Source organism: Chiloscyllium plagiosum, unplaced genomic scaffold, assembly GCF_037043375.1.
Source record: "Chiloscyllium plagiosum isolate Xiang-an unplaced genomic scaffold, Cpla_swu_hap1 HiC_scaffold_43, whole genome shotgun sequence".
In the NCBI taxonomy this organism is placed as follows: Eukaryota; Metazoa; Chordata; class Chondrichthyes; order Orectolobiformes; family Hemiscylliidae; genus Chiloscyllium; species Chiloscyllium plagiosum.
In genome coordinates this window covers 9,856,281-9,881,624 of record NW_028270181.1, presented here as the reverse complement: position 1 = coordinate 9,881,624, position 25,344 = coordinate 9,856,281, and the positions used below count along the sequence as shown (strand labels likewise).

Below are 25,344 nucleotides of genomic sequence, written 5' to 3'. Positions count from 1 at the left end.
CTGGGTTCGATTCCACCCTCAGGTGACTGTCCGTGTGGAGTTTACACATTCTCCCGGTGTCTGCGTGGGTTTCCTCCGGGTGCTCCAGTTTCCTCCTGCAGTCCAAAGATGTGCAGGTCAGGTGGATTGGCCAAGAAAAATTGCGTTCAGGGACGTGTAAATTAGATGCATCAGCCATGGGAATAATGCAGGGTTTCAAGGTCTGGGTGGGATTCTCTACAGAGGGTTGGTGTGGAATTGTTTCCACGCTGTAGGGATTCTATGGTAATTATAAAACTAATGTCCTTTAGGAAGGAAATATGCCATCCTTACCTGGTCTGGCCCACATGTGACTCCAGACTCATGGTAATATGGTTGCTGGTTGGCTGAAACAGTCAAAGCCAATTAGGGATGGGTAATAGGTAAAAATTCCCAATGAAGGGCTTTTGCCCAAAACATCGATTTTCCTGCTCCTCAGATACTGCCTGACCTGCTGTGCTTTTCCAGCCCCACACTCTTGGCTCTTATCTCCAGCATCTGCAGTCCTCACTTTCACCATGGGTAAATATTGACCTGAAGGAGAAAGTGAGGTCTGCAGATGCTGGAGATCAGAGATGGAAATGTGTTGCTGGAAAAGCGCAGCAGGTCAGGCAGCATCTAGGGAACAGGAGAATCGACGTTTCGGGCATTAGCCCTTCTTCAGGAATATTGACCTCGCCATCAAAGACACTAATGCCACTTGCCTCTCAGATGGGGATGCTCTTTGGAGGGTTTGTGTGGACTTGACTGGCCGAATGGCTTGCTTCCACACTGTAGGGATTGTATTCTATGATTCTAGCCAATGGAACACTAGAAGTGCAAAAAAGGTAAAGTTGCCATTGTCTTATTGGACCCTAGGGCTACTCTCTTAGAGATGACTGTTGGGGTTTGCCGCACCTCAGGTGAGGGGAGAGGTGGAGAAGGCGAGTCCTTCGTGCTGACCTCAGGTAGTGAAGGGAAATTGAACCCACGTTGTTGGCGTCACTCTGCATCGCAAACCAGCCGTCCAGCCAACTCAGCTAACCAACTCCCCCATTCTCTCGAATTGGACTCACCGTTGCAACGCAGGACAGTTCAAACTGTGGGCTGGAGAAACCTTTCAGGGGAGGGTGGCAAGAGAAAGCGTGAAAGTATCAAGTAAAAGACAGACAGCGCGAGACGGATTTGGTACGAGCCGTGAGACATACGAAGGGCTGACCCGTCTCACCGAGGGAGTGGGCACAGTGAAGCTCTGGGAGCTACATGAACATCACCAGCTAATTCCTACTGTTACAAAGGTAGAACTAGGTAAAAACAATGACTGCAGATGCTGGAAACCAGAATCTAGATTAGAGTGGTACAGGAAAAGCATAGCAGTTCAGGCAGCATCCGAGGAGCAGTAAAATTGACGTTTCGGGCAAAAGCCCTTCATCAGGAATACAGAACCTGAAGGGTGGAGAGATAAGTGAGAGGAGGGTGGGGGTGGGGAGAAAGTAGCATAGAGTACAATAGAGCAGTGGGGGAGGGGATGAAGGTGATAGGTCGGGGGTGGGTGGGGAGAAAGAGGGTGGAGTGGATAGGTGGAAAAGGAGATAGGTGGGTAGGACAAATCCGGACAAGTCATGGGGACAGTGCTGAGCTGGAAGTTTGGAACTAGGGTGAGGTGGGGGAAGGGGAAATGAAGAAACTGTTGAAGTCCACATTGATGCCCTGAGGTTGAAGTGTTCCGAGGCGGAAGATGAGGCGTTCTTCCTCCAGGCATCTGGTGGTGAGGGAGCGGCGGTGAAGGAGGTCCAAAACCTCCATGTCCTCGGCAGAGTGGGAGGGGGAGTTGAAATCTTGGGCCACGGGGCGGTGTGGTTGATTGGTGCGAGTGTCCCGGAGATGTTCCCTAAAGCGCTCTGATAGAAGGCATCCAGTCTCCCCAATGTAGACTGACCACCCACCTTATTAAAAAGAGGCAAATTCCATAAATTTCACTTAAATTCCTAAACTCAAAGATAGGTTCTTTAACAACGTTTGGTAAATTCCTAAACTCAAAGACAAGTTCTTTAAACAACGTTTGGCCCAGCTCTTGAGTATTATATAGGATTACAATTTGAATGATGGTGGCTAATGAATGATTACTAATCCATTTGAAAGTGAGATACTTGAACCAAACAAAAAGGTTTAAAGCATCACTGACAAAGGAAACACCCCAGCTAAATTTGTGCACAGCCAGATCCCACAAACAGCAAGCAATAGCGATGAGGTAATCAGTTTCAGTCTCTTTGGTTGAGAGATCAATACTTGACCTGGACACAAAAGGGGAGAGGTGTGGGGGGAGGCGGGGGGGTGGGGGGCAGTCCCGCATATTTTCACAAGAGTGCCACGATTGGGGGTCCAGCAGAAAGGGTACAGAATTGTAAGTTGGCAAGACCCAGTAGAGCACCCTGACAGAACCCTTGGAGAGATCAGATCGCATCACGTCTGCAAGAGATTACACCTGAAACAGTCCTGGATCAGCGTGACTCAGCTACTCCCGGTGCAAACCGCTGAGTCATTAGGGAAACTGCCGTTATGCTAAAAGTTAACCTTAGTACATTGCAAACCTAGTCTAGAAGTTCTCCCACAAAACATCGCCTTCCTGAACTCACTGACACTTAACCAAGCAACAGAAGGTGCAAACAATCTTCCACGCTGTCAGTCCCAGCACAACAGCAGATGATTGTAAGATTAGAAGGGGTTGGACCACAAGTAGACCATTTGCCCTTCGAGCCCGTTCTGCTAGAAAAACATGGCTAATCGGAATGTGGCCTTAACTCACTTTCATAGAATCCCTACAGTGTGGAAACAGGCTCTTCAGTGCAACAAGGCCACACCGATGCTCCGAAGAGTAATCCACTCAGACCCATTCTCTTACCCTATTGCTCTCCATTTCCTGCTGACCAATGCATCTAACCTACACAGCTCCAGACACTGTGCGCAATGTCCCATGGCCAGTCCACCGGACCTGCACATCTTTGGACTGTGGGAGGAAACCAGAGCACCCAGAGGAAACCCACGCAGACACGGGGATAATGTGCAAACTCCACACAGACAGTCGCCCGAGGCTGGGTCCCTGGTGCTGTGAGGCAGCAGTACCAACCACTGAGCCAGTGTTGCTACTTTATTCCCTGTTGCCTCTAATAACTTTTGATCCCTCATGGATCAAAAATCTGTCTAACGCAGCCTTGAATATATTCAAGGTCTACTCTTGAGAAGAGCATCCCAAAATCTAATGACATCACCCCTAAACTCCGTCGAAACAAGAAGCTCCTCATCTCCATTTCGAGTTTGTGATCCTTTTCTTTTTGAACTGCCCTATCACCCAGTTCTAGATTCAAGGAAATATATTATTTCGAGGGACTTGACAATATATTTAAATAAAATTACCTCTCCTTCTTCTAAGCTCCAACATGCACAGACTCAAATCGGCCTTTCCTTTCTGGACAGCCCCTTCCGTTCCAGGAATGAGTCAAGTCAGTTTCCTCGGAATTACAAGCATATCCTTGCTTAAGTAAGGGACTAAAACTGCACAACTGGTCTGGACATTAAGATCCTCTACAGAGGTAACAACACTTGCTTATTTTTTCTTTACTCCATCCCCTTATCCCAATAAAAAACAACATTTCATTTGCCTTCCAAATTAACTTGCTGTTGCTGCACACACTAACTTTTTCAGATTCGTGTGCAGGAAACCCATTACCCTCTGCACCTCACGGTTCTGCATGTATCTCTGCATTTAAATAATAAGTACTACTCTGCTCCCACGATGGACAAGCTCACTTTATACTCAGACTTCTGCTCCACTCACCTGACTTTCTGTAACCCCCTTGCAATTTGCTTACAACACAGGTAGTACTGACTCGCTGCAGTGTGCCTTTGGAAGCTGATTGCAATGCACAGCTAATCCCGCCGCCCCGCTCCCTCCTGAACCTACACCTTCCTCTGTTTCAAGCATTTCTCTGGTTTTCCCCTTAGGGCGATACTCCATTGCTCTCTCTCACTCTCCGCCAAATAGAATCTCCACATTCCTAAAATGTTTGACATGAATTTGACAAACAGAACTCATCGTGTAAATGCATCAGCGCAGATCAAATGCGTACTTTAAAAAGGCCAATTACATACAAACATTAAGAGACGCTGGCCATTCGGCCCTTCAAGATTGCTCAGCCATTCAATCAAAAAGTGAAGGAGAGTCTCTGGGTCCGAAATGTTAACTCTGCTTTCTCTCCATGGATGCTGCCAGACTTGCTGAGCTCTTCCAGCAATTTCTGTTTTTGTTGCAACCATTAATCTATTTCGTTCTGAATGCCACATTCGTACCTAAGCAGACTTAATGTGAACCCATATTACTCATTCTCACTGACTTCAGATGATAATGCACCAGATGGATAGAAATAACCTGGGCATCTCAGACCTGACAGCATGGAGGAGAACTCACTTCTCTTTCAGAGCTCTGATGTTAAACTTAAACGCAGCAGGTGAGATTTCCTCCCATCTTCACTTTGCAAATCTTAAATCTAAATCTAGAGCAACCCCCCCCTCCCCAGTAAACAAACTAACCACTGCCACAAGTTAAAGAGAGTCTCCCACTCCATTTCCAGATACTTTTTCATCAACCTGGCCTCCGGGCCCAGAGGTAGAGATAGTATCACAAGGACTCACCCCAGTCCACTTATACGACATCAAAACTGCTAAAGTCTGGATGAAATATACATAATTACATTCGCGTCACTAAGATTCAGGAAAATTCAAAATGGTGATGAATTAAAGTATCACCGTCAAGTTTCAATTGTTTCTCTTTCGATAGTAACTTGTTGATAATACACCAGATTGGCCCAATAGCAATTCTGAGCCCTACAATGTTCTCTAGAATTACAACAAATGGTCTTAGTCTTTGTAGGCGTCAGCCATTCCTTTCTCAGTCACCCTCTACTGCATGACTTGAGATTAAATCTTTACAGACACAAATTCTATGACCTCGAGTGAACTACGTGCCTCTGACATAACAGTTTTCAATTTAAACAAAACTGCTTTGAAATAGTTTAAAATCAGCAACACAGAACCTTTATGTATAATTAAAAGGATATGCTTACACTACTTTGAAGCACCACAATTTCTGTAGCCTCAATTCATTTTATAAAATGAGTAAAACTATTAACTACATTTATTTCTCCAGTGTCAAATATCATTGCATTGGTATAGTTCACAAACAAAATTTCAGCCAAACAAGCAATAAGACCTAGTGCTCCTTCAATAATGTGCACAGAGAAATGCAACGTTTTAGAAGGAGTCAATTTTGATTTCATCAAAAATTGTTTATACTCTATCAGATACTTCTTAGTGATAGCTTTGACTCCGTTCGGACAAGAGAAAGCGAGAAAGGAAGAAAAAAGAGAAAAATAAAACATAATTATGAATATCAAAACAGAAATTTGTTGGAAAAACCCAGCAGGTCTGGCAGCAGCTGTGGAGAGAAATCAGAGTTAATGTTTCGAATCCAATGACCCTTCCTCAGAATTCAGTTCACTGGACCCCAAGGGTCACTGGATCTGAAACGTTAACTCTTGATTTCTCTCCATGGATGCTGGCAGACCTGCTGAGCTTTTCCAGCAATTTCCATTTTTAGCGTCCGATCGACAAAATTGGAGGTTTGGAGGACAGCGAAGAGGGTTACCTCAGATTACAACAGGATCTTAACCAGATGGGCCAATGGGCTGAGAAGTGGCAGATGGAGTTTAATTCAGATAAATGCAAGGTGCTGCATTTTGGGAAAGCAAATCTTAGCAGGACTTATACACTTAATGGTAAGGTCCGAGGGAGTGTTGCTGAACAAAGAGACCTTGGAGTGCAGGTTCATAGCTCCTTGAAAGTGGAGTCGCAGGTAGATAGGATAGTGAAGGCGGCATTTGTTATGCTTTCCTTTATTGGCCAGAGTATTGAGTACAGGAGTTGGGAGGTCATGTTGCGGCTACAGGACATTGGTTAGGCCACTGTTGGAATATTGCGTGCAATTCTGGTCTCCTTCCTATCGGAAAGATGTTGTGAAACTTGAAAGGGTTCAGAAAAGATTTACAAGGATGTTGCTAGGGTTGGAGGATCTGAGCTACAGGGAGAGGCTGAACAGGCTGGGGCTGTTTTCCCTGGAGCGTCGGAGGCTGAGGGGTGACTTATAGAGGTTTACAAAATTATGAGGTGCATGAATAAGGTAAATAGGCAAAGTCTTTTTCCTGGGGTGGGGGAGTCCAGAACTAGAGGGCATAGGTTTAGGGTGAAAGGGGAAAGATATAAAAGAGACCTAAGGGGCAACTTTTTCACGCAGAGGGTGGTACGTGTATGGAATGAGCTGCCAGTGGGAATGGTGGAGGCTGGTTCAATTGCAACATTTAAAAGGCATTTGGATGGGTATATGAATAGGAAGGGTTTGGTGGGATATGAGCCGGGTGCTGGCAGGTGGGGCTAGATTGGGTTGGGATATCTGGTCGGCATGGACGGGTTGGACCGAAGGGTCTGTTTCCATGCTGTACATCTCTATGACCCTATGACAACATTCGCAGTTCTGTTTTCACAATCATTTATAACACAGGTTGTAATGTTATGTTGCTCTGATGCTCTGTCTCTATAATACAACAGCTAGGGGACAGAAAAAAAAGACAACTATTCTCAATACCCAACTTTCATATATCAAGTAGTAAAGACCCTGTCTCCCAAACATGCTATCTAAGCACTCACTTAAACATGACAGGATTCAAATTATGCAGGAACCATATAATTAATAAATCCCAACTTCCTGCAACAGTTTAGCCCAGATATTTCCAAGAAGCAAAATCTGCCTGGAATAACTTTGTGCACAGGTACTGTCAATCTACACACGCTTTTTAAAGATATCTCCAATCTGGTTGCTATTCAGGTGACAAAGCAGTCCAACCATCCACTGGAAGAATCCAGCCCAGCCTTTTGTTTCTATATTCACTCCTGCATCCACCTCTGCATTACCCTCAAACATTATCCTCCTACGTCAAAATCATTTCTGGCTCAGGGTAGCTGTCCAGCAAGGAAAGACACAATTTGGCTTTGGTTACAAAGACATCAGGTATCCCCCCCAACATTCTCATTTTGCTTTCTTTATTCAAGCACAGGAGGAGGGTGTCGCTGGTTATGCAGCATTTAATGCCCACCCCCGATTGCCCAGAGGGTAGTTAAGAGTCAATCACATTACTGTGTGTCTGGAGTCACATGTAGGCCAGTTCAGGTAAGGATGGCAGTTTCCTCCTCTCAAGGACATCAGTGAACCCAGATGGGTTTCCCTGACAATTGGCAATGGATTTATGGTCATCATTAGACTCTTAATTCCAGATACTTATTGAATTCAAATTCCAAAATCTGCCGTAGCAGGATTTGAACCCAGGTCCCCTGAACATTACCTGGGTCTCTGGATTAACAGTCCGACGATAATACCACTAGGCCATTGCCTTGCCTTTAATGGAGCAATTCCATCTCGAGGCATGTCACAGGTACATTGACAAAGTGTGACACAAACAGGCAGGTGCTGGACAAAGAGTTTAATGGAGTGTTTTAAGAAAGGAAGACAGAGATTTAAGGAGGTGTACTAAATTATAAAAATCAGGAATGTGTATCTCAGGTTACAGAGATACAAAGAGACAAGGGCCTGGATGGAGCATCTTGAACATGAGCGTTGTATAACTGAAGCATTGTCAGATCTGGCAGCAAGATAAGTGGAAGCATGGGACTTGGTGTGATCCAGAAGATGCGCATACCTTCAGATTGATGAAAAAGGTGGGTGAGGTGGTGGTAGGTGGCGGTAATTGGGCTGGTTAGGAGAACATTAAAGTGGGCTATAGACAAATGGTAGCAAAGCACAATGTAGGTTTGTATGCTGATGGAATGGAAAGAGAATCCACTTCACAGGGCAAAAAAAACTTATCACTAACAAAAGCCACGCAACGACTTATCCAATTCAATATATACACAGCTTTCAACAGCGAATATGAAGAAACATTAAGAGTCTACAAATGAATTTGCCCCTGGTGTAATCCTGCATGGCACTAAAAATGGCAGTTATCCAGGAAATGTTGCAATAATGTTCTCTGGAGAAATCCATAAATGCATGGTAACGGACACGTCGCAGGAACACATGCAAACATTGGACTGTTACAGCACGGGCCTCAAAACAGTACTCCAGTCAAAATGGACTCTCAGAGTCCCAATGTCCCAAACATTCACATTTCCCCAAAGCAAAAATCAACCAGTTACACAGTTATTATTACAATCCAGCATTGAATATCAGTCTTTTTATGGCTGAAACAGGAGATGTACCAGTTACAAAGGCATGCTTTAATCAAGTTTAGACCCTCCCTGTTCTGTTCTGGATCCTGCTCAGAAGGCTAGTTCCACATTAAAACAAGGTTATCAAGATGATGTTCTGTGTAAAAGTTTGTGCAGACAGCAGGGACTGCATTGTGAGAGAGTTGGGGCCAGAGGGGTGTTTACACCGAAATACTGCATCTGTTTTGAGCCTTGCTAAAAAAAAAACTTAGGTTAAGTTAAAGATAGTGAAATAGTACAAGGAAAATAAGAGCTGCCAAGGACACTTGATTGGAAAAACGCAACAATGGCTCACCTTTGATCTTAACAGTTGGTGAATTGGGGCCAGCAGACTGCTTCCTCCACCCTCGCCAGTTCTGACACAAGCTCTCTGCCTCAGATATGAAGGAGCAGAGAGAATCCTCCTCAAACCGGTCACTGTCTTCAAAGGAAAATCTCTCGCCATCCTCCCACTCTGCAAACATTAGTTCCATCACATTGACAGCGGCAGGAATGATCCAAAGAAAGCAGTCAAGGTGTGTAAAGGAATCCAAGCTCGCAGGCACTTAGGAACAATAGACTTGTACACAATTCCTTGGGTTCAGGGGCCTTCTAATTGACTCAACTTCCTCACATTTAAGTCGATTTCCGAAACAGCCCTGGTGTCCCCTTTAAGTGGAAATGGCCTCTTGTCATTCATTCGGGTCTCCAACCCTTTGGATAAACGAGTCAAACAAATTCTGCATTCCAAATTTCCCACCGAAATAAAAAAAAACCTCCAAAGAGAATTTAAAACATCCTTCAGGAGACAGATCCTTTTTTTTTTGATGTTGTGGCTAAGGACAGCAATCACTTTGGTGTCCCTTTTGTTCCCTTTACATGCACACTCTCTCTCGGCTGAAGAATGTTGGTTGGGGAGGGGGGTGGTGGAGTTGGGGAAGAGAAGAGAGATACAAAAGTCACCTCCAGTCAATCCTCGGAAACCTGAAACAACAAAAGGGTAGATTTCAAAATAAAATAACTCGTATTTTCTCCCCCTCCCCCAAGGGGAAATATGGTTAGAGTGAGGGCATGCACAGAGCCTGAAATTTTGCTGTTGCCTCTCTCCTTCTGGGCAAAATTGTCCTTGGCCAGTGAATGTGGTTTGGAAAAGAGAGAGAGATACAGAGACACAGAGACAGACACAGAGAGGGAAGGGGAATCCCACCCCCTTCCCATGAAATGGCAACAATAAGGGCGCTGGCAACAAATGTGTCAATTTCAGCTGCAAATAGAACGGGGGAACCCCCCCCCCCCCTTTCATGTAGCAAACTTCAAACCCAGCCAGATCCCCTCTCCCCTCTGCCAGAGAGAACAGGGGCAGGCACACACACAAAAAGAAAGTTGACACACGGAAACAATTACGAAGCAAAATTTAAAATAAAAATCCCCGACGGTGACAATAGGAATCACCAAAACGCGGAGAGCCGGGAGCTGTTTCTCACAGTTTCTGTTATTGTTTGAGAACACCCCCCTTCTCTCTCTCTCTCTCTCTCTGAGTGTCCTCTCTAAACATGGATACTTCACCTGGGTCAGTCATCAGCTGTTGGCTACTTCCGTTTCCATCACATGATTTCTCTCTCTCTCTCTCTCTTTTGCACAGGCTGAGAATTGAATGGCTCTGAAATTGATCAGCCCCTTCTGTGTGTGTGTGTGTGTCCTGTCAGCCCTTTGTTGCAAAGGCAATGGAGTAACGCAGCAGCATACAGACAAAATAAAAACACCCCTCACCAACCTCTTTAGATCCTGATCTTCCTTTCTCTTGGCTAAGATTGTATGTATGTGTGTATATATATAAACGACCTCTAACCCGGGTACTTCCTATACGTAAAAGGAAATGAGAGTCTGACGTTTGGACACTTTTGACAGCACGCTTTCCCTCTCTCTCTCTCTCTAAGTAATGCAGCCTTGCAAAAGTGGGAGGGAGCAGAAAGAGAAAAAAATAAAGGACACCCCCACCCCCCCCCCCAGTCACGTCTCATTTCTTACTGAAGCCTGCTTTACAACACAACAAAAAAAAAATTAGCTAGGGGAAAGCCAATGCTATGCCCCCACCCACTTCCCCAATCTTGTCATGAGCTGAGTGGTTCATGGTTAGAGGTGACCACATAGAGTCATAGAGATGTACAGCGCGGAAACAGACCCTTCGGTCCAACCCGTCCATGCTGACCAGATATCCCACCCCAATCTCGTCCCACCTGCCATAACCTGGTCCGTTTCCCTCCAAACCCTTCCTATTCGTATACCCATGTTGCAAATCTACCCTCCACCACAGCTCCTGCAGTTTCAGTCTTGGCACCATCAAATCTCCATTCATTTTTTTCTTAATGGAGAAGTTTGGTTTGACCTTACACCCCCACCCCCCATTCTGGCTGCACATTCCTGAGCAACGTACCTTTTTTTTATTTAGGAAGTTATAGATAGGAAAGTGCTCCAGGTACAGAATCAGAAACTGCCTGAAAAGCACAGCAGGTGTGGAGAGAAATCAGATTAAGAAATATGAATAAGGTTTCGGATCCAGTGACCCTTCTCGGCTTGAAACGTTAATTCTGATTTCTCTCCACAGATGCTGACGGACCTGCTGAGCTTTTCCAGCAATTTCTGCCTTTGTTTCTGATTCACAGTATCCGCAGTTCTTTCAGTTTTTATAAAGTGCTCTAGATGCAGCATGGAGATCTGAAAGATTAACATCTTCAGCTGCATTAGTAGCATCTGTAGAGAGTTATGGTTTAAAGTCTCACTATGAGTGATCTCTAGATGTAGCGGGGCAAGCAATACAATTTTTAAAAATGCTTTCATTTTTCCTGTTTTAGTGGAACTGGTTGTCTTTCTGGCTGGGAGGAGGTTAAAACAAAGTAATAAAACTGAGGAACAAGACATTGGGGTCTGACCAGAACCAAAAACAGAAATTTCTGGGAAAGCTCAGCAGGTCTGGCAGAATCTGTGGAGAGAAATCAGAGTTAAGGCTTTGAGTCCAGTGACCTTCCTCTCTGGTATGACCAGATTTGTTTAATTAACCTGTTTAGGCACTTTTCAAGAGCAGGTGAGGCTTGAACCCAGGCCTTCAAGCCCTGAGGTAGGGACAGTATTATCCCTAATGCACCACAAATGAGGGCGAAGCAATGGCCTAGTGGTATTACCACTGGACTGTGAATCCAGAGACCCAGGTCATGTTCTGGGGGCCGTGGTAGATGATGCAATTTGAATCCAACAAAAATCTGGGATGAAGAGTTGAATGATGACCATGAATCCATTGTTGATTGTCAGGGGTAAAAAAACCCATCTGGTTCAGTGAAGGAAATTTGTCATCCTTACCTGGTTAGTTTACATATGATTCCAGACCCACAGCAATGTCGTTGACTCTTAACCACCATCTGGACAATTAAGGATGGACAACATATGCTGACGCAGCCAGTGATGCCCTCATCCTGTGAATGAATAAAAAAATTCAGAATTTGTCTTGTATACTTTAAAATAGAGGTGTAGTATATAACCAGTGTGTATATTTCCAAGTATTACTGTTTAACTGGTTTCTCCTCTGGAAAATATGTTTGTTGTAGCATCTCTATAGTTTATGTGAGGGGGAACGGCCACTTTTAACTGGGATTGAACCTAAGACTAAGCTCATGGGGAGTAATGAGGGGTGTTGGAGTGAGTCCTGGGGGTCTGGTTGACTGGAAGCTGGAGAGGTGGTGCTCAGATTTGGGAAGGGGTTGGAGGTTCTGTTTTCTGGGCATTCTAGGTCCATCCTCACCTGACACCCCATGCAGCTGGGGAAGGCCCCATTAACTGACTGTGTGGCTCTATGAGTGGTAAGTGGGATTAATCACTGCATACCAGTTGCTAGGTTACACCTCCAGGTCGCCAAATACCAGACTAATGCCATTTACAAGTTCACTGATGACACCACCATAGTCAGTTGAATCTCAGATGGTGATGAAACAGATTACAGATGGGAGGTGGAAGACCTGGAAAAATGGTGCACTGAGAGCAACCTAGCTCTCAATGCCAGCAAGACCAAGGAACTCATTATTGACTTTCAGTGGGATGTTACTCATGCCCCCCTACACATTAACACACAGAGGTGGAATGAGCAGAGTGACAAGCTCCTGGGAGTGGTCATCCACAACAAGCTTTCTTGGACTCTTCATGTGGATGCACTAGTTCCAAAGGCTCAACAACGTCTCTTCTTCCTCAGGCAGCTGAGGAAATTTGGCATGATGGTGAATACCCTTGCCAACTTTTATAGGTGCGCCATCAAGAGCATTCTGTCTGGATGTATGACTACCTGGTATGGCAACTGTACCATTCAAGATCAGAGACGGTTAGAGAGAGTGGTGAACTCAGCCCAGACAATCACAAAGGCCAACCTCCCATCTATAGAATCCATCTACCAGGCCTACTGTAAAGGAAAGGCCACCAGCATTCTCAAAGACCCATCCCACCCTGGCAATGTTTTTCTACAACCTCTACCATCGGGGAGAAGGTACAGAAGCCTGAACACATGCACCAGCCAGTTTTGCAACAGTTTCTACTTTACTGTTGTTAGAATACTGAATGGACTCACAAACTCTTAACATTCGCCTGTTTTTGTTTTGCCACTGTTTGCCTATTATTTACTTATCTATGCTACTTATCTCTGTGATCTGCCTGTATCGCTCACAAGACAAAGCTTTTCACTGTGCTTGGTACAAGTGACAATAAATTCAATTCAATTCAATTCAGGTGATGTTAGATTCTTCCTGACTGAAAAAAGTTCTCATGATGTTCATCGCGATGCTACACCATTACATGGCATGGTGGCTCAGTGGTTAGCACTGCTGCCCCACAGTGCTGGGGACCGGGTTTGATTCCAGCCTCGGGCGACTGACTGTGTGGAGTTTGCACATTCTCCCTGCATCTGCGTGGGTTTCCTCCCACAATCCAAAGATGTGCAGCTTAGGTGAATTGGTCGTGTTAAATTGCCATAGTGTTCTGGGACGTATAGGTTAGGTGCATTAATCAGGAGTAAATGTAGAGTAATAGGGAAAGGGTTTGGGTGGGATACTCTTCGGAGGGTCAGTGTGAGTTTGTTGGGCTGAAGGGCATGTTTCCACAATGTAGTGATTCTATTCTATGATTATATTTCTCCTCTGTACCTGGAGTGAACAATTTGTAAGTGTTCATCACTCTTCAGGAGAGTGTTGGAGTTCAGCCCTCATCTCCCGAAATGTCAGCGTTACTGATATGGGAGAATATCACAGTTATATCGAGGGAGGACAATGTGGAAGGCTCATCCAGCAAGGCCATGGGGTAGAGCTCAGGAATAGGAAGAGCACAATTGCTTCGATGGGATTGAGTTCTGGATTCCAGCAACTGCAGTTTTTTTGTCTCTTACTACGACATTAGGCAGAAACTGGGGAATGTAGATTCGGGACTAGCTGTTTCCGGGTGATTCCACATCCAGCATGTGGAAATCTTTTGATTAGAGTTCAGGACCAGCGTGTCTCTGTGAAAATGATGGATAAGGATCGCAAGATTTGGGAACATTGGATGACAAGTGAAATTGAGAACTCAGTTAAAAAGAAAAATAGGCATATATAAGGTTTAGGATTAGAGTGGTGCTGGAAAAGCACAGTAGTTCAGGCAGCATCCGAGGAGCAGGAAAATCAACGTTTCGGGCAAAAGCCCTTCATCAGGAATACAGGCAGAGTATCTGCAGCATCTGCAGTAATTGTTTTTACCTATACATAAGGTTTAGGAAAATGAAGACAAATAATGCCCTCAAAGAATACAAAGATAGCAGGAATGAACTGACAAAAGGAATTAGGAAGGCTAAAAGTGGACATACAGGCCACCCAGATGGATAGTGCTGTTAAGGAGGCATACGGTGTGTTCGGTTTCATTCATAGAGAGATTGAGTTCTGGAGCCGCAATATCATGCTGCAACTATACAAAACGCTGGTGCGGCCACTTTTGGAATATTGTGTACAGTTCTGGTCCCCATATTTCGGGAAGGATGTGGAAGCATTGAAAAAGGTGCAGAGGAGATTTACCAGGATGTTGCCTGGTCTGGAGGGAAGGTCTTATGAGGAAAGACTGAGAGACTTGGGTCTGTTCTCATTGGAAAGAAGAAGGTCTAAGAGGGGATTTGATAGAGACATACAAGATGATCAGAGGATTAGATAGAGTAGACAGTGAAAGTCTTTTTCCTAGGATGATGACGTCAGCATGTACAAGGGAGCATAACTACAAATTGAGGGGTGATAGATTTAAGACAGATGTCAGAGGCAGGTTCTTTACGCAGAGAGTGGTAAGGGTGTGGAATGCCCTACCTGCTAATGTAGTCAACACAGCCACATTAGGGAGATTTAAACAATCCTTAGGTAAACACATGGATAATGATGGGATAGTGTAAGGGGACGAGCTGAGAATAGTTCACAGGTCAGCGCAACATCGAGGGCCGAAGGGCCTGTTCTGCGCTGTATTGTTCTATGTTCTATATTCTATATGGAGAATAATGGAAGGTGTATGTTAGATGGGCATCAGATTATTTTCACTGGTCGACGCAACATTGAGGGCCAAAGGGTCTGTACTGCTCTGTAATGTTCAATGTACTATGTACTATACATGAAATGTCCTTGGCAAACAGGATTAAGGAACATCTGGAGATATTTTATACACTATTAAGGAGCGAGAGGGTAGCTAAAACAAAGGGTAAATTCATTCAAGGACAAAGAAAGGAATTTATGTAAGGAGCTGGAGTAAGTGGGTGAGGTCCTTAATGAAAGTTTTGCATTGGTATTCACACAGGAGAAGGATGTGGTGGATGGTGAGTCTCTAGGGCACATAAATAGAAAAAAGGAAGACATCTTGGATGTTTTGAAATCATGAAGGTGAACAAGTCCACAGGATCTGTTTGGATCTATTCCAATATACCAAGAGAGGCAGGTCTGGAAATTGCTGGGATCTTGTACAAACTATTTTTATCCTCTTTAGTCACAGAACTTGTTTCTTTGTTTAAGAAGGGAACTTACAGGTCAGTGAGCCTTACGTCAGTGGTAGGGAATTTATTGGAGAAGATTCTTAAGAATAGGATTTACTCACTTTTTGAAAAATATGGACTTACCAGCGATAGGCAGCATGGCTTTGTGTGGGGAAGGTCATGTCTCACAAACTTGATTGAGTTTTTTGCGGAAGTGACAAAGATGGTTGATGAGGACAGGGCGATGGTTGTTGTGTGCATGGACTTCAACAAGACCTTTGGCAAGGTCCCACATAGCAGGCTGATAAAAAGATGAAGTCACATGGGATCTTTGGTGAGCTGGTAAGATGGAATTGGCTTAGTCACAGTAGACAAATAGTTGCAGTGGAAGGGTGTTTTTCTGACTGGAGATCTATGATAGTGTTCTGCGAGGATCAGTACTGGGATCCCTGTTGTTTGTAATATACGTAAATGAATTGGAGAAGAATATAGGTAATCTGATTAGTAAGTGTGTCAATGACACAGACAGGGGGAGCTTTGCGAATTGGAGAGGATTGCCTGAGGATAAAGCAGGATATAGATAGGCTAGAGACTTAGATGGAGAAATGGCAGATGAGTTAAATCCAGACAAGTGCGAGGAGTTGCATTTTGGAAGATTAAATGCGGGAGGGAAACATATATTAAATGGCAGCACTGTTAGATTAGATTAGATTAGATTACTTTCAGTGTGGAAACAGGCCCTTTGGCCCAACAAGTCCACACCGACCTGCCGAAACGTAACCCACCCAGACCCATTCCCCGACATTTACCCCTTCATTGAACACTATGGTCAATTTAGCATGGCCAATTCACCTACCCTGCACATTTTTGGATTGTGGGAGGAAACCGGCGCACCCGGAGGAAACCCACGCAGACACGGGGAGAACGTGCAAACTCCACACAGAGAGTCGCCTGAGGTGGGGATTGAACCCGGGTCTCTGGAGCTGTGAGGCAGCCGTGCTAACCACTAGAAGATTAACATACAAAACGGATCTAGGCATGGAGGTTCACAGATGCCTGAAGCTGGCAACGCAAGTGGATAAGTTGGTCAAGAAGGTATATGGCATGTTTGCCTTCATCGGTTGAGGCATTGGGTATAAAAATTGGCAAGTCATGTTGCGGCTGTATGGAACATGGTGAGGCAGCATTTGGAAGATCATGTACAGTTCTGGTCACCACACTATCAAAAGGATGTGGGGGCTTTGGAGTGAGTACAGAAACAGTTTACCAGGATGTTGCCTGGATTGGAGCATATTATCTATGAGGAGAGATTGGACAAACCTGGTCTGCTTTCACTTAAACATCAAAGGCAATGTGAGAGAAGTTTAGAAAGTAGGAGATGCATGGATAGAATGGATAGTTGGAGTCTTTTTCCCAGGGTAGAAATGTCAATAACAAGGGGACAAAAGTTTATGGTAAAGAGGGATAAGTTTAAAGGAGATATGAGAGGCAAGGTTTTTTTGTACAGGGGATAGTGCGTGCTTGGAAGGCACTCCCAATGGAAGTGGTAGAAGTGGATACAATGGCAATATGTAAGAGGCACCTTGACAGATACATGAATTGATTGGGAGTAGAGGGATATTGTCCATATAGAGGCAAAAGCTTTACAGTTTAGAAAGAGGGCATGTGTCAAGCGCAGTCTTGGTGGGCCGAAGGGCCTATTCAAGTGTTCTACAGTTCTCTGTTCTTTAAAAAAATTGAAAAGCCTGTGGCGTTCACATCTGGTGAGCCTGTCCAAATAGCCAAGGAAGAAATTTGGCATTTGAAGAGAGTACAGCATCTGTACATTATTTTCGTGTAACCAGGAGTAGGATCTTTTAAGAGGATGGTGGACAGGACAGGTCAGGCTAGAAATCTGGGATTCTCAGGTTGAAAAGGGTCAGTATTGTCAACCATTAGGTCTGATGACAGTCCTCTAATTCATTTTCAAAAGATTACCTTACAGTTACATCCTGCATGCCTACCTTCTCATCAAGGGTCAGCATTCAGTTTGCATTTTCAACCGCTCTTCAGGTTGATCATGGTAGTTGCCAGGAGTATTGATTTTGTTATCAAGAGGAATGTAAATTAGTATTCATAAAGAAGAGTTGTAAAGACTTAAATCACTGATTTTGAAAGTTCTCTTCTATTAAGAAGACTGGAAAGCATGAAGTCAGAACAAAACTTGAAGAAAATGACATTGAAGATAGACAACATTACAATTTATTTCGCTTGCATATGAGATGGAAAGAGTAATACATTTTGATAATGTTCATTGGAAATGAATTAGTTGAAAATATAAAGATATTGTTACAGGCATGATATGCACTGCTATTGCAAGTGAGCAGTAAGCTGACTGAAGCATCTATTGCAAGCATTTTCTGACATGTTAAACAAGAGCATAAGAGGTGTAGTTAGTAAGTTTGCAGATGACACCAAAATTGGAGGTGGAGTGGACAGCGAAGAAGGTTACCTCAGATTACAACAGGATCTTAACCAATTGGGCCAATGGACTGAGAAGTGGCAGATGGAGTTTAATTTAGAATAATGCAAGGTGCTACATTTTGGGAAAGCAAATCTTAGCAGGACTTATACGCTAAATGGTAAGGTCCTAGGGAGCACTGCTGAAAATAAAAGAGACCTTGGAGTGCAGGTTCATAGTCCCTTGAAAGTGGAGTTGCAGGTAGGATAGTGAAGAAGGCGTTTGGTATGCTTTCCTTTATTGGTCAGAGCATTGAGTACAGGAATTGGGAAGTCATGTTGCGGCTGTACAGGACATTGGTTAGGCCATTGTTGGAATATTGTGTGCAATTCTGGTCTCCTTCCTATTGGAAGAATGTTGTGAAACTTAAAGCATTCAGAAAAGAATTACAAGAATGTTGCCAGGGTTGGAGGATTTGAGCTATAGGGAGAGGTTGAATAGGCTAGAGTTATTTTCCCTGGAGTGTTGGAGGTTCAGGGGTGAACTTATAGAGCTTTATAAAATCATGAGGGGCATGAATGATAGGATAAATAGACAAAGAATTTTTCCCTGGGGTGGCGGAGTCCAGAACTAGAGGGTATAGGTTTAGGGTGAGAGGGGCAAGATATAGAAGAGACTTAATGGGCAACGTTTTCATGCAGAGGATGGTACGTGTATGGAATGAGTTGCCAGAGGAAGTGGTGGAGGGTAGTACAATTGCAACATTTTTAAGGCATCTGGATGGGTATATGAATAGGAAGGGATATGGGCCGGATGCTGGCAGATGGCACTAGTTTGGATTGGGATATCTGGTTGACATGGACGGGTTGGACCGAAGGGTCTGTTTCCATGCTGTACATCTCTCTATGAGTATGTTTCCCAGCATGTTGGTGCTGAGTGAGCTGTTAACCAGGGGTCTGAAACAAAAACAAAAATTGCTGGAGAAACTCATCAGACCTGGCAGCATTTGTGGAGAGGAAGCAGAGTTAATATTTCGGGGCCAGTGACCCTTTTTCTCAGAACAATTTTTCTGTTAACCCGAGTTACTAGTGTCATAGAGATAGGAAGGAAATCTGTTGGGTTGGGGGGTGGATGGGGCTAGTTATTTTTGCGGGTGTAGTGAGTAGGTTTTGGGGTGATTAATTCCTCTAGTAAGGGGTATATTTTGTGATTTTCCTGACCATGCTGGGTTTCATTTCAGAGGGTTTTACTCATGTGCTGTAACGTAGTGGGGCTCCTTTAGTTAGAATAAGAGCTATGACCGAGATGTTCCTTAAGGGATTCTCAAGGGATGAAATGGTGGGGTTAAAGGGCAGCACGATAGCTCAGTGGTTAGCACTGCTGCCCCACAGTGCCAGAAACCTGGGTTCAATTCCACCCTTGGGCGACTGTCTGTGTGGAGTTTGCACGTTCTCCTCATATCTGCACGGGTTTTCTCTGGGTGCTCTGGTTTCCTCTCACAGTCCAAAGAGGTGTGGGTTAACCATGGGAATTACGGGGATAAGGTAAGAGACAGTTGGGTCTGGATGGGATGCTTTTCAGAGGGTTGGTGTGGACTTGACAGGCCGAACGGCCTGCTTCTACACTGCAGGGATTCTATGAAGTGTTATGTTGGAGCTATGAGGAAGACTTTGTGCTGTGGTAGGGTGTTTGTTTAGTGAGGATAGTGGTTATTGCTGTAATGTGTTGGCCCTGCACCCTCACAGTTCGGTTTTTGAACGATTCCTCACTATCTTGACATTGACCTTCCTACAAGGAGATGCTCCCAGTCCATTTTGGCCAGGTCCTGTCTTAATTGAATTTAAAGTGATCACATCTCATGGGTTCTTACTCAAAGCCTCTGGATCAGTATCTATTAACATATTCACAATGCTATCGTCCCACTGCATAAAACATTCTGAGATACCTCAGAGTCCAAACCAGCTTCATATAGCTATAAACAGCTGCTTATTCATCTCTCTGACATCCAGCTACCTAATGATGTGCTTTAGCTTTGAAATGTGGATTTTACTGTGGAGGTTAAGCTGTTGTGTTGAGTCGGTGTTCTTATGTGCAGGGTTTTAATTTAACTTGTGATGTTGAACCAGGCTGAATTACACTGGCAAGCACTGAATGATTGGTGGTGGTGATGATGGGGGTAGCCAGGGAGAGAAAAAAGCCACCATAAGTGAGGGCGAGGGAATGCGACACTTGGAGGGCAAGGTCACATCCATATCAGTGACATTCTGGTCCCCTGAGAATTGGTGCTCAAGTACAACAGCATCAAACGTTATTGGCTAAGGGAGTAAACCCAGCATGGAGGAGTCCCCTTATGCCATTGGTGATTTCCGCAAATTAGTATCTTCTGATGAATCCTGCAACCAACTAAGCTGCCAGACTACAGGCTTTCATCTAGATACTTGCCTCTGAGATTGAGATGACAGGCAAGCCTGCACGTTCTATCCGGATGCATCACGGCTTGGTACAGCAACTGCTCTGCCCAGGACCCTAAGAAACTACAGAGAGTGTGAACATCATCAAAGACCCCTTCCATCCTGGTTATAATCTCTTCCAACCTCTTCCATCAGGCAGAAGATACAGAAGCTTAAACACACGTACCAACCGATTCAAGAACAGCTTCTTCTCCGCTGTTACTAGACTTTTGAATAGGCCCCTCAAATTTCAAATTTAATGTTGACCTCACTCTTTGTGCACCTTTTCTGCAGCTGTAACACTATTCCTCACTCTGTTTTATCGTCCTGATGCACTTTGTATGGTATGATCTACCTGTACTGCATGCAAAACAAAACCTTTCACTGTACCTAGGTACGATGTGACAATAATAAATCAAATTCAATCACATCAAAACAAATCTGCAGCTTGTAAGCTCAGTCCACGCAACAAACAGGGAAAGGTAACCTAACACAGAAACATACCACAGTAAATAGACACTGGAATAGGCCATTCGGCCCTTTAATCATGTTCTGCCATTCCGTATGGCTAATCATGCTACTCAGTACCCTTTCCCATTTCATTTCATACCCTTTGATCTTTTTATTTGCATTTATATTTTGAAAATATTAAATGTTTTTACCTCAATTGCATCCCCACTCTCTGGATGAAGAAATTTCTCCTCATCTCTGTCTCACCCCATATCCTTAGGCTGTGTCCCTTGGTTCTGGACTCCCAGGTTATCAGGAATATGCTTCCTGCGTTTTCCCCATCTGGAGGAACGTTTCGCCCTGAAGGCTGAGTGTGAGGAGTACGTGCCCTGGTACAAACAATGAGCTGTAATCCACACCCCTGACCATTTGGGAGCTGTCCAAGTTGGTGTTAATGTTGCCACTCTCAATGCCACAAGGCTAATAATGTCTTTGACACATACAGAAAGAGCACTAAATGCTGCACACTGTGGATGTGGTATAGCTTTTGCAGTAAGATCTTGGTTAGCACAGTGCACTGAGATGCCAGTAGCAACATCAAAGGGCCACATCTCCTGTGATTGTCATCTGATGGAAGTACACTCAACGTTCTAGGCACCCATATACCCAGCTCTGTCTGTCAGCTTCTCAGACAAAGAACATTCCTATGATTCCTTAGGTAACGGTCTGATGAGCATTTAAAATGGCCAGAAACAATTCATCCCATGTGACTTTGGCTCACATCGGGCAGACATGGCCGATCTGCCCCAGTCAACATGACGTGAGTAAGGGCAATGCCTTCTTGAACTTTGTGCCCTAGATCAACTCTGTGCCGTCATCACCCTCCATCAGGGCAGTCATCACCACAAGGCATCAAGACACAACCTAAGGCCTAATTACTGGCACCAACAACACCTTGTCATCGTGAGAAGTTGAGATTTGTCCTGCGTAATATCTACAAGATGCACTGCATCAACTTTCCAAGGCTCCTTTGACAGCACCTTCCAAACTTGCAACTTTTTGAAGATCTGCTGCTTAGTTTTAGACCAGCCAGGTACCATGCAACGTAGGTATGAAGTGTTAAGTTATTATTGACTGGCATTACTCACAGTGAGTGACAAGAAACAAGCGTGAAACTGAGAGGCTGTGTGAGGTGGAAACATTATTTTCAATAATGCAATATACGTGAGGAATTGTATTTTTGTTTGAGTATTAATAAGGGTGTGTAATACAATCACATTCCGTATGCATCATACTTTAGTCATCATGTTTTGAACTGAGATTGAACAGCATTAACTTGGGATTGAAGATGTGAAGTAGACATGAGTCAGGGAAGTCATTAGCTATGGTCACATATTGTTCATTTTATGGCAGAGCAATCTCTTGCTGTTTGTCACCTGCATCTTGACTTACACCGTGTTAAGGTCACCCACTACCCTGCACTCACTGACCTACATTGGCTCCTAGTCCATATTGCCAGGTATGGAAGGTTTGAGTTATATAGAAAGACTGGGACTTTTTTCACTGGAGAGTAGGAGATTGAGGGGTGGCCTTATAGAGGTTTATAAAATCATGAGGTATATAGATAAGGTGAGTGGCAGATGTCTTTTCCCTAGGGTGGGGGATTTAAGACTAGGGGGTATACTTTAAAGGTGAGAGGAGACAGATTTAAAAAAGACATGAGGGACAATGTTTTTACACAGAGGATGATTCACATGTAGAATGAACTGCCAGAGGAAGTGATGAATGTGGGCACAGTTACAATGTTTAAAAGATACTTAGATAAGTACTAGAATAGGAAAAGTTTGGAGGCATATGGGCCAGGAGCAGGCAGGTGGGACTAGTTTAGTTTGAGATTATGTTCGACATGGACTGGTTGAACCTGTTTCTGTGCTGTATGACTCTATAACATTTTGGTCTAATTTATGAAAGGAAAATTCTTTAAAGTTTACATTGTGGTGTTTAAGAATGATAGATTGCTAAAGGCTAAATGTGGACAGAGTGGGACTATGATCATATTGAAGGGTAGATCAGGATCAATGGCCTATATAATCTATTCCTGCTCCTATTTTCTATGTTTCTATGAACACAAAATGCACATCTGTTGGAGTTTAGAAGAGTTAGAGGTGTCTCGATGGAAACATATCCGATTTTAAGAGACCTTGATGGGGTTGATACAGAGACAATATTTCATCTTGCAGGGGACCCTAGAACTTGGACTCACTGTTGACCTATAAGGGTTGGCTCATGAAGACAGAGATGGAGAGAATTATATTTTCTCTCAAAAGAGTCATGAATCTTTGGAATTCCCTTTGTGGAAAGGTAGTGGAAACAGAGTCCTTCAATATTTTTCAGGTAGAGGTAGATTCTTGTCAAGGTGGAGCAAGTGAGGACTGCAGATGCTGGAGATCAGAGTTGAGAGTGTGGTGCCGAAAAAGCACAGTAGGTCAGGCAACATCTGATAAGCAGGAGAATGGACGTTTTGGGCATAAGCCCTTCATCAGGAATGAGTCTTGTGGGCCGGGGGGGGCTGAGAGATAAATGGGTTCCAAACCCTTATGACCTGACGCCTGGAGGAAGAGTACCTCATATTCTGCCTTGGGACCCTGCAATCACACGGGATCAATGTGGATTTCACCAATTTCCTCATTTCCTCTCCCTCACATTATCCCAACCCCAAGCCTCCAACGTGGCTCCGCCCTCCTGACCTACCCATCACCTTTCCCATTTATCCGCTCCACTCTCCTCTCCAACCTGCTGTGCTTTTCCAGCACCACACTCTCAACCCTAGATTTTTGTTAGGCAAGGGAGTGAAAGGTTATCTGAGGTAAGTGAGAGATTTACAGTCAGATTGGCTATGAACTCATTGACAGTCAGAGAGCATGGTCAAAGGGCTGAATGGCCTACTCCTGTTCCTATTTGCTACATTATATTTCGGTGTAAGGTCATTATTACATCAGTTTTTATCTCTGGTATTTAGAATTCAAATATTAAAACCTTCCCCAGTGGGATTTTGAACACATGTCCTCCAAATGTTAAGCTGGAGTTTTAATCTGTGACATTACCACTGTGCCACCACCTCTATAAACATCCACTCAGCACTTTTAAACAAACTTCATTTATCTTGTTGTTTGATATCCAATTAAGTGGGTCAACATTTTGCATAGAAACACGCAACTTTATAATGTTAATGCTTTGAGGCAGTTTGGTGGCTTAGATGTCAATTCCCTTCCTTTTTTACTTTGATATGAAATATACCCCATTCAACTTTTAATGAAAATTGAAGAATAACTGTGTCAAAGCCAGGTGGCAATTAATTATAATCCCCTGGGGTTTAGTCAGCAAACATTCATGTCAGGTGGAATGAGTTAAGAAATCCATGTTTATATTATCTCTATTTCCTGTCAACTATGGGCGGTCTTGTTTACTTTCCTTTAAAAGCTGCCTGAGCTAATCCGGTACTCCCATGATGCAATGGTATTGTCTTGGGTTGGGAGATCCAGGTTCAGGATCCCAGACATCGGTTAGAACATGTCTGAACAGGTCGATCAAAAACATTAAGGAGCCAGTTGACGCTGCCAGTCACAGCAATGCAGCACAGCATCTGTTCTGGCGCTGGAACCACGCCCCCTCAAACCATAAACACTGCCATTCCCCTCACTGAATCCTTACAAGGAAAGGGCAGAAACTGGAGGCTGAGGCTTTACAATTGAGGAATGTTTGCAGGAGAAAACAGCAAGGCGGCACTCTCTGTTCGCCATGAGGTATCAGCCACTCCTAGCCGGCAACACTGGGCCTCAGCAGCACTCCTGCACAATAGACCACACTGTCCTGATCTCCTATGTGCAGAGCTACCTACCCATCAGTGCTGCCATCCCTCATTGGAAGGTGAACTCAAGGGCTGGCTTATTGTTCACATTCTTTGAATTCCAGCTGGTCTATGAGCTCTGACATTGACAGTTATTAAAAAAACTCAGCCCTAGGCCATGTTCCTGAGGCTGAGCTGTCTCATGATCTCTTGACTCCTAGACCAATAGGTAACATGTTGCCTCAGACTAAAGTAGAGTCATAGAAACAGACCCCTCGGTCCAACTCGTCCATGCTGACCAGATATCCTAACCTAATCTAGTCTCACCTGCCAGCATCCAGTCCATATCCCTCTAAAATCTTCCTATTCATGTATCCATCCAAATGCCTCTTAAATGTTGTAATTGTACCAGCCTCCACCACTTTCTCTGGCAGCTCATTCCATACCCGTACCACCCTCTGTGTGAAAAAGTTTCCCCGTAGATCCCTTTAAAATTTTTTCCCACTCACCCTAAATCTGGACTCCCCTACCCCAGGGAAAACACCTTGTCTACTTATCCTATCCATGCCCCTCATGATTTTGTAAACCTCTATAAGGTCACCCCTCAGCCTCCGACGCTCCAGGGAAAACAGCCCCAGCCTGTTCAGCCTCTCCCTATGCTCAAATCCTCCAACCCTGGCAACGTCCTTCCAAATCTTTTCTGAACCCTTTCAAGTTCACAACATTGTTCTGATAGAAGGGAAATCAGAATTGCACACACTATCCCAAAAGTGGCCTAACCAATGTCCTGTACAGCCGCAACATGACT

At 44.2% G+C, this 25,344-nt stretch overlaps 1 protein-coding gene across 3 annotated transcripts in view; it reads right to left on the bottom strand.

The window, feature by feature from the left end:
- The window catches only part of zswim8 (zinc finger, SWIM-type containing 8), a 192,035-nt gene extending 181,899 nt beyond the window's left edge, over positions 1 to 10,136 (bottom strand). The window contains exons 1-2 of one of the 3 annotated variants that reach the window (XM_087982387.1): positions 10,121 to 10,136; positions 8,663 to 9,330 (exon numbers count right to left, since the gene is read on the bottom strand). In XM_087982387.1, the coding sequence (XP_087838513.1) occupies positions 8,663 to 8,840 (178 nt within the window). In that variant the 5' untranslated portion in view covers positions 8,841 to 9,330; positions 10,121 to 10,136. Of the gene's footprint in view, positions 1 to 8,662; positions 9,331 to 9,830; positions 9,882 to 9,912; positions 10,046 to 10,120 lie in introns of those variants that run through there. The other 2 variants (XM_043679075.2, XM_087982386.1) reach the window with 2 other exon arrangements.
- Positions 10,137 to 25,344: the final 15,208 nt, after the last annotated feature.